The sequence below is a fragment of the Ruditapes philippinarum genome, unplaced genomic scaffold (assembly GCF_026571515.1).
Source record: "Ruditapes philippinarum isolate M1 unplaced genomic scaffold, ASM2657151v2 ctg13620_1_1_1_1, whole genome shotgun sequence".
Taxonomy (NCBI): Eukaryota; Metazoa; Mollusca; class Bivalvia; order Venerida; family Veneridae; genus Ruditapes; species Ruditapes philippinarum.
In genome coordinates this window covers 1-12,277 of record NW_026851546.1, presented here as the reverse complement: position 1 = coordinate 12,277, position 12,277 = coordinate 1, and the positions used below count along the sequence as shown (strand labels likewise).

The window sequence follows — 12,277 nt, the reverse complement described above, 5'->3', positions numbered from 1 at the left end:
CTTTTTTAAAAGTGGCCTCGTTGATAAAAATATTTTTTAAACCCGTTTTTATCCCGGTAACCCTTTTCGTGAACTGGATATAACCCGTTTATTAGATCATTAAACCACTATTTAAAATATCTATTTTTAATTCATTTATTTTGTTGATAAACTGCATATCTGACAAAATTTTGTTAATTATAGAGTCAAATCAGCTTTATCAGAGAGTACCCAAAAAATTGTAAAGAGGGAGAAGGGAAACGGAATAATTTATTGGTTTGAAAAACATTTAATCGAGTAGAACTTTATAACAATAATGTCTCTTTCAAACTGAAAAAAAACGATAGGGCTATTTGGGACGATTTTTTATCGATAAAAAATTTTTTTATCGATTGTGGTCATTGGCTGTAACTGCATGGATTATTGCCGCGGCATGACCTGCAGATTCCCTCAACAGGGATTTTGTAAGCTTTTAAATTTTAAGAAAGGACACCACACATTAAAAAATCTAAAAACATGATAAACATGACGCATATACTAAATAAGTGATTATCTGATATGAAATAAAGAAGTAAGTCTTTTGACATTTGAAGGATAAAAATTGAATATACTCTTCAAATGTATCGTAATTTTACTAAGCTTTATATATGTTAGCTATTCAATTATTCAATGGACGCATCAGTGGCATATGGACCCCAGTCATAGATCTTGCCGATGTTTGCTATTACAGATGTGAATGTAAATATTTATATAATTATTGATAATCATTTTTATTTCCGTCTTTTTTGAATGTTTTGTTTCAAGAAATTTGACTGTGATCCCTGGCTGTTGGTTTGTAAAATCATTTATCTGTTTACTATTTTCTACTTTGTTTACTCTACATGGCGTCCATTCTTGTTCTGATTCATGGCTATTTTGGGTCTTTTTTTATAAATAGAAAATCACAAGTAATGCAACTAAGTTACAATACTATCAGATTTACACGGCAAAGTTCCAAGTTCAAATTGTGATTTCGTTTATCAACTTTATAGGAATTTATTATACAACAATTCCAGAAAAAAATATATACCTTTTAAAAGTCTCTCTTTTGGGGACAGAAGAAACCTATTCGTCACATTCACGAGTGTCAGTGTTTGTCAGTTACTCTTTACAAAAATAAACTGAACTTTACAACACCCGCGTTAAAGTGTAACCCTTTCCATAGCATACAAAAGTGTTTTTTTTTATTTTAACTCTTTCTCTCACTGGGAGCACATATATTTCTTATCAATTTAACCATTGTGAAATAAAATAAAACACATTTTAATACATAGGATAAAATGAGCAATACTTTAAACATCTTCAAAACGAAACAAATATTATTTTCCAACAGGACTAAATCTACGTGATTTGACGTGCACTATTGCGATACAAGTAAGTGTTATTGCTTTAAGGAACAATCAGTTTTTTTACAATCTCTCTGTGAAAGATCAACAATGAAAAACTAACTTGTAGAAAGAGAACGGTAGGCGTGTTGCTTAATTCGCATTTGCAACGGATTATAAAATCTGCTTTAAACTGTAGTCTTTTTTTTGTACTTGGAACTGGTGCCAGAATTGACAATTGAAGAAAAATGTTAGATTTATGTCATTCATAATAAAAATATGAACATATTTAGGTAGAGTTTTGCCTTCCGTACTCCCGGTTGGTGTAAACCTGACTTTTTAATCATGCCGTAGACCAGATACGCAAGGCACATGGACGTTTGTTTAAAAAACGACTTAAAAAAAAAAATAAAAAAAAAAAATAACAAACAATAAAAAAAAAAAAAAAAAAAAAAAAAAAAAAACACGTAAAACAGCAAAAAGTCAGAAAAAACAAAAAAACAAAACAACAAAAGCAACAGAACTTCTACTACTTTCACTATTTATTTGACAAGTATTTACAATATCGCATCATATAAATGTTCATACTAAATCACTTTGAACTTTATGAACATTATTTTTTTAAGTAAAAAAATACTTCATAGGAATATCCAAAACCGATACATTTCTAGTGTTAAATCTATCAATATTTAAAATACTTGTGGAAAATGGGCCCATTGCAGACCTATCCACTTTTATGTTAATCGGATCTATTCATGTAGTTCATGTAGTATTTCAGGTCGGAACAAAACAACATCAATGATGCTAAGCTAAACTTCTTTGGCCGTTTTTGTGATCGTTTTCCCTTCTTGTTATTATTCTTCCATACTCCTTCATGAGGGTTACCATTTTTTGTTGTTAATAGTTCATTTGCATTTTGCATTATTTTAAGTGTTTCAAGTTTATTTACATCATTATAGTTTGTATTTACACAAAAAAACTTAAAAAATAACTTGTTAAAAACTAGTTAAACTCATTTAGGTTTGTACATTTTTGTATGTTGCTTATTTGATTCATTTAACTTCACTTGGTTTGAAAGCACCTTTTTTTGGTTGGGGGCGGGGGGGGGGGGGGGGGGGAGTGATGTAGCTTCCACGACCTCAGGATTTTACGTGTCCTAAGAATCCACAACTCTATGACTAAGTGTTGTTACTTGTCCTTTACATGAAAATTTATATCATTGTCCTCTTTTATTTGTTTCTTCTCTTTTTTTTTTTATATTTCCTTTTTTGTTTGATCAGTTATTCTAATTGTGTAAAAATAAAAATGAGCAATAGCTAGAATGGACTTTAATAAAGACTCAATATGACCATAAAGAGGACAAAGCACATGCTGTTGTTGACAGCAAAGTTGTTAGCGGAATTTGTTTTATTTCTTATATCCTGCTGATCAAAGTCCGTATCATCGTAAAAAAAGTTTGATAAATCATACTGCACGGATTTCGACGAACCGGACTGTGATTTAGCAAGTGCTCCCATACGGTTTGCTGGTGGTGATGCCATCTTTTTAGGCGAATATTCCGTTACTATTAGAGATGTCAGTGGTGTTACAAATCCATAATGCAACGATATATTTAGAGCCTTTTCCTTCATTAATTCTGAGCTAAGCTTGTTACCATCTACAATTATTTCGGCTTGCTTGAGAAGATGTTTGACTCTTTGATAAGCAAAAAGACGCGACAGGCGATTTTCATCCACAGCGGCAGTTCGTATTATCTGCATATCCTCATAACTTACTGTGCCATTGTTATTGGATGCCTGAATTACTGGACGAAGCTCCGCACCAGGAAAGGTCACACCCGCAACAACTATCTCATTTCCACAGTCGTATTGTCGGTATTCTGTACGAGTTGTGTTTTCTTCCGGTACATCTTCGTCACCCGCTTTGAAACTAAAAATGATGTCTTTTAAGTAAGGGTTTTCTACACCGTGATATAGTTCAAGAATGTCTTCACCGTCATTTTTGTCTCTTATTACTTTCAAGAAACCTTCATTTTCGTTGGCAAGAGCATCTAAAAAGTCTGTTGCAGCACCCGAACCAAAGGCGATAGTGAAAATACTCGACTTACAACACTCTTTTCCTCCATAATAGTTCTTGTCGCGAACATTTCTCCTGATTCGATCTGGGTTCTGTACTCCGACTGTTGGTTCTCCGTCAGTTAAGAAAACAACTATTTGTCCGACTCGGTCATCTCCATCTTGTTCTTGACCAAACAATGCGACAGCTTTTAAAAGGGCATCGTTAATATTAGTAGACCCTTCCGCCACCACTTTTTTCTCAACGAATAATGTAGCACTTTCAATATTCAAAACAGTGGCTTTTTGAAATTGCTGATTCCAGAGGAGTGCATCTTTATTGAATATGATAATGTTAAAAAAATCATTTGAACGGAGAAGCTTGAATATTTCATACATTGTTTGCCTAACCTGCTTTATTGGATTGCCAGCCATTGAACCGCTGATGTCAATAACGAAAACAATTTGTTTCATCATCACATTGGCTTCTTCGCACGGCGTTGAAAACATATGGACAAATTCACCATTGTCATTAATGTATACCATTCCCCCATTTTCCGAAGGCTCTAGTTCGTATTCTATTTCGAAAGGTTTCATAAAACCATCGTTGGCCGCTATTTGATCTGCCTCACTAACTTTCCATTCAAATTTCCTGATATAATATCCATCTTCGGTAACTTTTTCATCATCCGAATATATACTTTCGACACTCAAAGGGGTTTGATATGTGACTTCCTTAAACCTTTGTTTTTCTTTTAATTCACATATAACTTCTAGCTGTGGTACTATAAAAGAATTTACATCAATGTAAATCTTCTGAGAATATTTTCCAGCATTCTTCAAGAGCATTTCCTCATAATGAAGCCGAAATTCAAGTGTCGTCTGCGCAGCAACGTTTACCTTGACCCTGAAGATATCCCTATCTCTGTCGTCTGCAACACTCGTCTGTTGAGTAATGGTACCTGCACTGATTCCATCTTCCTTCGCTTTCTGGTATTCTTCGTAAGCTGCATTCTTGTCTTTGATGATAGCGTTATACGTGTTATCGTTAGTGATTATCGAAAAATTCGTGATGAATGCTTCGTAAGGAATTCTCACTCGAAACATAAGCTCGTGGTCCGATGTGTCGGTATTTTCAACGAGGCTCCGCACGAGTACATGGGCATATCTGAAGGAAGCAGAAGAACTAATTGAAAGTTCCCTCATCGAAATTCCTTGAATATTTCTACGCGCAGATCTTACCCGACCTGTTACACAGTCAAATGTAACACCCGCTAAAATAAAAAAGAAAATAACCGAAGCAGACATATCGACTTGTTTTCATAGCAGAAATGAAAGAGAAAATGTTGCTATTGAGATCACGTTCGGTTTAAATAATAGACCCAATGAGATTTAACAGGGAAATGCGTCATTTCTGAGAAAAAAAAAGAAACACTTATCAATTTCTAACACGTTTCACACCATTTCCTTTCTGATCAAGCATGTATCAAATAATCAGAATATCAGTCAATTTTCTTGATAAGGTTACACCACTTTTACATAGGAGTGTGAATAAGTTCCTATGAACTTCATTGAAAGAATAGATCAAAACTGCAGAGGTGAAAATTGCCAGAAATATGAGACAGTGGTTAGAATTGAATTTTTATCAGATATATTTTCACAGATACGGTAGTTACATCAATGTTCTGACATAATGTAAATGGAAGCCAGAATAAAAACCTAAAACCTTGTCAAAGACATACTAGTATTAAGCATGAGCAAAACCATTACTTTGATATAGAAACCAATTCATCTGATTTGATAGCATTAGTTTTGCCTTTTTGTCACTTATGTAGTTTGATGAAATTGGGAAGGAACACAAATGGTTAGATGTCTGCTACATAAACTGATTGACTATTTGGAAAGTTTTAAAATTACTTGGCACAAATGATCACCTTGTAGTATGACACAATGTGCACAGTGTGAAGTGCAATATCCATGTTACTTCCCCAAGGTCAATGTCAAACGGAGGTCAATGTCAAACAGAGGTCAAATGTTCTGGTTCATACTTCTTTTAAATTTAGGAAGATTTTAAAGTAACTTGGACAAAATAACTAACACTATAATACAATGGCCTGAAGATTTGCATAGTGAAACCGCCATATTAATCACCAATGTCATGGTCAATAAAAGGTTAAAAAACTAAACATTCATGTCCCCTGTGGTGTGCTTAACTTACCCCCCCCCCCCCCCGGTGCAACGGACCAAACATACCATAATTAACAACAATTACGACAGACTTTTTGAGAAACTTATTTCAAGGATGCATATGATAGAAGACAAATAATACAATGTGGCATGATAAATCATACCAGAAATTAACACATTTTAGAAAAAAACAAATGATAATATCACTCTGTCTATAGCATTTTATACCTGTAACAGAATTTAAACTAATCAAATAATACAAATCTATAATAGGCAAGCAACAATAGTTATCAACATTAGCTCCAGTTAACTTTAATATTTGTAAATTCCTTAAAAAAGCATCAATGTTAAAACAGGGTAATAATATTTAACAATTTATACAAGCAAGAAAAACAAAAGATAGATATAACGAGGTCTGACTTTATCATATCTGTTTAACTGTAGTCATATCAATATATCTTAAAACACAACTGACTGTATTAATTTTTTGGTGATCATACTAGGCCATGCTGCCCATGTAAAGGTCCAATGGTGAAATTTCAAGCTTTCCTGGTGAAGAAAGACCTTTGCTACCCCTTAATGCTTTATTAAGTAGGACCACAGACCTTCCTAGCTCTATGTGAAAAACTTCACCATTTGAACCAATACAAAGTCACTACACAGATATATAGCCTAGTGATACTTAGTCAACATCCCTGATCACTTGACATGGGAAGCATCCTGATCCTGGTCAATAAAATGCATATAACATTGATTTTTTACCCTAAAGACAAATTTTGAAAAGAGATGTGGGATATTTCAATGGAGTATAAAGGAGCTGCTTATCTCTGTTAACTAAATCTCTGTTTTGACTAAGAAAAAATATATATCATGGACAAATCAATATACAGATCTTTATAAAGAGCATAATTTTATACATGCACATGTATACATCACTCATAAAAATTCCTGAGGCACCATTATCTACCATGCCAAACGTATCATCTACCATTATATAGTCAGACAAGATTCTGTTCCGACAGTAATATGTTTTTAATATTGCAAAACTGCAAGGGAAAGTCTATCTTACAAATTCAGCAGGTTGAAATCTATTCTTTATTTCTATAGTTTTTATTTTGTTTCACCTACATATGATATATTACAGGTTACAGACATCAAGTTCAGCAATTGCACCTTTGTCCATTATAAGACACAGCCAATTAATTAGGGAGTAATCATTCTTTTGCCTACAACAACATCCGGGGATAAAAAGCAACACAGAAAAATGAAATTCTGAAAACTGTGTGTATAGTTATGATATATGTTTAAGTTCTAACAAATAACTGATACAGATGTACTGGTTATAACAGAGCACTATCTAGACATGACAATATTTAGTTCTTCATTTTTTCATAATGTCAGTTAAATTAGGGAAACATTGTACAAGATGAGAAATATTTCAACAAGTCGCAACCAGTAGATGTACATGTCCTATAAAACGTCGACTTTCCATTTTTTTCTCTAATTTTATCCAATATCTTGAATTAAATATCTTGAATTAAAGGGTAATTAGAATTCAAGGTTTTGCTGTAAAGTAGTATGGTTATTTGGGACCGAGGATAACTGCTGTAAAGCGAGGTAAATAGAGTTTTACAATACAATTTTAAAGGTTTCTACTTCTGCAAAACAACAATTTTCAATTTTTATACAAATTGCCTACATTAATTGACCGCTAGAAATCTGGCAGCAATTGGTTCTCCTCATACAACCAGTGCTGACCAAGAGCAGCCATTACGACCATGATGTCTTATCATGATCTCCACTGTTTGCTATTTAGTCAGCATTTATTCAGAAATGTTCCCTAAAAATGATGAATAGTTGTGTCTAAATAGAAAGATGGACAAGTCTGTTTAAGATATTTAGCGAGTCAGGGTTAAATAAAAAATTCTTTTTATCATTTGACTGCTAGTTATGATAAATAACAAACTTGTGCCACTACTAAAGAGCTTGGCCAACTTGAACATCTGTTCAGCACGACAGGCAATTTACTGTTCTGTGACTCGATTTTCTCATTTTATCCCTTACCTAGCTAAATATCAATCTTTCAATCTGGACAAAACCATTCATCATTTTCAGGGAAAATTTCAAAATAAATGCTGACTGAATAGCAAACCGGGGGAATCATGATAACACAGCACATTCAATCTGGACAAAACCATTCATTAGTTGGGAAAATTTGAAAGTAAATTTTCACTGATTAGGAAACAGTGCAGACGATGATTAGATGGCATGGATGTGCTTGCTGATCTTGGTCTGGACTAGTTGCATTGGGAGATTCACTTGCTGCTCGCATGATTTAGTTGTTGCCATCAGACAAACAGTTAACAATAATAATTGCCTGCTAAATGATACACCTTATCTACCTACAAAGTACAAACTTAACACACATATAAACCAATTAAACAAATAATGCAACCCAATAGTTCTTGTTACCAAAATCTCTACCAGAGCTTCAAACAACTGATCTGGTGTGTCCAAATCAAAACAGCTAACATTTATCAAAACTTCTCACTTTTCTAAGAAGAAATAAATCTACATTTTCTTTAACAAATTCACAACACACCTTTATCTAACATTCTAAGTTCAAACATGACATTTGCTTTCTTAAGATTTAAATAATCCTAGAATAACACAGAAAATAACTTTTGTACATTTAGCACAAAACATTTGAATATAAATAGTACCGGCATGCCAAACATAGAATTTTAAAAATAGCATTATCTTATTATGTCACTTAACATAGCCCTTACATGTTTTTGTTTGTTTGTTAAACATCAACACAGTATAGGTCACATGGCAACTTTTAAGCTTTACAGGTTGAGGAGGACCTCTGGTTCCCCTCTGCACATTAATTCAGGCACAGATACTCAAGTAGATACCACTGACGTTCTGTAGCTGGATAGCTTTCTGTCACGGAGAATCGGATGACACTGGCGTGGCTCAAACCTACACCGGTTTGAAGTCAATGACCTCAACCCCATCATTGTTTAAGTTAAAATTGACTATGTTATAGTATTATGATAACATGTGGCCTTTGTTACCATGGCATATCAAGGCATTTATGATGATCAGTTCTTCAACTACTTGAAATATGCCACTTGGACTGTCTATTTTAATATTTTTTGTTGGGTTTTAGGTTGCACCAACACAGTAGAGATCATATACCTCAGGTGCTCTTCTGTCCACTATTTCAGGCTCATTTGAAATAGAACTATAAATATAAACTTGGATGATCACATTAGCCACAATATACCACATTTACAAGCATTTTGTTCATTTGTAACAAATAATTCTTGTAACAAACCTACATGTATTTCATCTTTATCAACTGTACCAACCTCTTTCAACAACTGACATGCATAACATCTTTAATTTTCCTGGACTGTACTGATTTCTGTACAATACTGTATAAATGGTTACGTAGTGATGTGGAAAGATTGGCAAATTTCGCAAATCGTTAAATTTCCTATAGCATAAATATCAATCAACCTGTCATTAAATTCTACACTTCCACAATTTGCTAATATTTTCTTACACAAAATGTCTAACATTTTAAATTTGCTAATTTTTCGACATGCACAAATATCCACTTATACAGTATAGCATTTATTATGTAGGACCAATTCACTTACATGTCAGTAGTCAGTGCCTACATTGCCAACAATATGATATGACAAAGGTTGATATTTGAGCTGTGTCACGACAAAACCAACATAGTGCGTTTGCGACCAGCATGGATCCAGACCAGCCTACCCATCCGCGCAGTCTGATCAGGATCCATGCTGTTCACTTACCAACTCTATTACAAGTAGAGAAACTGATAGCCAACAGCATGGATCCTGATCAGACTGCGAGGATGCGCAGGCTGGTCTGGATCCATGCTGGTCGCAAACGCATTATGTTGGTTTTATTGTGACGCGGCTCATTTATTATCACAGATGTATGTCAATTAAAAGCAGCAACGTTTACTGAATACAATTCTGATACGTATTTCAAATAAAATTCAGCCACAAGAAAAATGTTCTTCATTGTAACAGGATTTTTTTGTTTTTTCAAGGAACTCTGATGAAGATCTTAATATTTATATATTTACAATATAATCCGTTTAAATAATCTAAAGAAATAAATCAAAACACAGTTTCAGTAACAGAAACAATTATACAGCATAAAATAATTAATAATAAATTAATACAGTATTCCCCCCATGTAATGTCATAACATAGCTTGATGTGTAAACTTGTCATTGCAAAATAAATGCCTTTCTTTAAGTGACATTATGCTCTTTTTATCATTGTAAAGTTGAGAAGAATTGACTGTATATTTCAAAAGATTGACTATTATTATGGTGATTGACTAACAGTTGATATTGGAAAATGTTAAGGATAAAGTATAAATCTGCCTAAAATATAAAGACTGCCCTACTCTTTTTATTAATTAAATGTATTGCCCTACTCTTTTTATGAATTGAACATTACAGGTAAAATTTCAATGGATATTTATAGACATTTCTTTGGGCCGTGTGTGTTGTTATTTAGTATTCATGCAAAGTAAATTATAAAATTGAAAGGAATTATAGCAAAACGTAAACTTATTTTTACATTCCCTTGTTCATTCACTATATAACCTTGGATGGCAAAATGTAATTCTAAAAAAAGAACCAAAGGTAAATTAAAATGGACAAGCTGGCTCCTTGCACCAGACCGGCATAGTTACAGGAAGCCGACTCAAAAACTGATAAATGTGTACTGCAAGAATTTGGTTCACAATTGTGCTTCATAAATATATCTAAATTATCTCTTCTAAACAGATTTTCATAAACTATTTATCACAATTTTAAAAAACGCTTAACAATTGTCTTTGTCATAACAGATTAAATAGAAAAAACAATAATGTCTACATGATACAAGAGGGCCATGATGGCCCTGAGGTCGCTCACCTGTATATAGGCCCCCCCATCCCCCCCCCACCAACGTTGCAGGGCCAATTTAACCCAGGGGCTTTTATTTGCACAAACTTGGTAGACACCTATAAGAAGATGTTTCATGTTAAACATCTAAGCTCTAGCTAATTGGGCTTTTTAAAAGAAGATTTTTTTAAAGTTTTTACTATACACATATAGTTAAAAACAATGACACCCCTGGGGCGGGGCAGTTTTGACCCCAGGGCTTTTATTTGAACAAACTTTGTAGATATTTACTTAAAGATGTTTCATGTATAATATCTAAACTCAAGCTATTTGGGTTTTTTCAAAGAAGATTTTTAAGTTTTTGCTATACACATATAAGGAAAATCAATGACCCCCGGGGCGGGGCCAGTTTTGACCCCAGGGCTTTTATTTGAACATATTTGGTAGACACCCAATAAAACATGTTTCATGCTAAATATCTTAGCTCTAGTTCTTTGAGTTCTTTAAAAGAAGATTTTTTAAGTTTTTACTATATGCATATAGGGAAAATCAATGACCCCCTGGGGCGGGCCAATTTTGACCCCAGGGCTTTTATTTGAACAAACTTGGTAGACACTCATTAAAAGATGTTTCATGCTAAATATCTTAGCTCTAGCTCTTTGGGTTCTTTAAAAGAAGATTTTTTAAGTTTTTACTATATGCATATAGGGAAAATCTATGACCCCCTGGGACGGGGCCAATTTTGACCCCAGGGCTTTTATTTGAACAAACTTGGTAGACATTCACTAGAAGATGTTTCATGCCAAATATCTAAGCTCTAGCTCTTACGGTTCTTTAAAAGAAGATTTTTTAAGTTTTTACTATATGCATATAGGGAAAATCTATGACCCCCTGGGGCAGGGTCAATTTTGACCTCAGGGCTTTTATTTGAACAAACTTGGTAGACACTCATTAGAAGATGTTTCATGCTAAATATCTTAGCTCTAGCTCTTTGGGTTCTTTAAAAGAAGATTTTTTAAGTTTTTACTATATGCATATAGGGAAAATCAATGACCCCTGGGGCGGGGCCAATTTTGACCCCAGGGCTTTTATTTGAACAAACTTGGTAGACATTTACTAGAAGATGTTTCATGCCAAATATCTAAGCTCTAGCTTTTACAGTTCTTTAAAAGAAGATTTTTTAAGTTTTTACTATATGCATATAGGGAAAATCAATGACCCCCCGGGCCGGGGCCAATTTTGACCCCAGGGCTTTTATTTGAACAAACTTGGTAGACACTCACTAGAAGATGTTTCATGCCAAATATCTTAGCTCTAGCTCTTTGGGTTCTTTAAAAGAAGGTTTTTTAAGTTTTTACTATATGCATATAGGGAAAATCAATGACCCCCTGGGGCGGGGCCAATTTTGACCCTAGGGCTTTTATTTGAACAAGCTTGGTAGACACTCATTAGAAGATGTTTCATGCCAAATATCTAAGCTCTAGCTCTTACGGTTCTTTAAAAGAAGATATTTAAAGATTTTTATTTCGGTTGCCATGGCAACCAGAGTTCTGCATGAAATGGAATTCTTTGAACAATCTTGATAGAGCTTCATACAAAGAGTATTCCTGCCAAGTTTCATTAACATTGGCCTTGCGGTATCATAGAAGATGTCCTTAGAATATTTAAAATGTGGACGGACGACAGACGACGGACGCCATTTGGTTGGCCATCCTAAAAGCTCACCTGCACTTTGTGCAAGGTGAGCT

At 34.0% G+C, this 12,277-nt stretch overlaps 1 protein-coding gene across 1 annotated transcript; it reads right to left on the bottom strand.

Moving 5' to 3' along the window:
• Positions 1–2,551: 2,551 nt before the first annotated feature.
• On the bottom strand, positions 2,552–4,815 carry LOC132742480 (inter-alpha-trypsin inhibitor heavy chain H4-like). The gene has a single exon (XM_060730948.1). It carries the CDS (start codon positions 4,703–4,705, stop codon positions 2,672–2,674), a length of 2,034 nt encoding a protein of 677 aa, XP_060586931.1. The 5' UTR covers positions 4,706–4,815; the 3' UTR covers positions 2,552–2,671.
• Between the last annotated feature and the right edge of the window lie 7,462 nt (positions 4,816–12,277).

Coding starts and splice junctions, on each gene's coding strand:
- LOC132742480 (XM_060730948.1), bottom strand. CDS start 4,705: ATGTCTGCTTCGGTTATTTTCTTTTTTATTTTAGCGGGTGTTACATTT.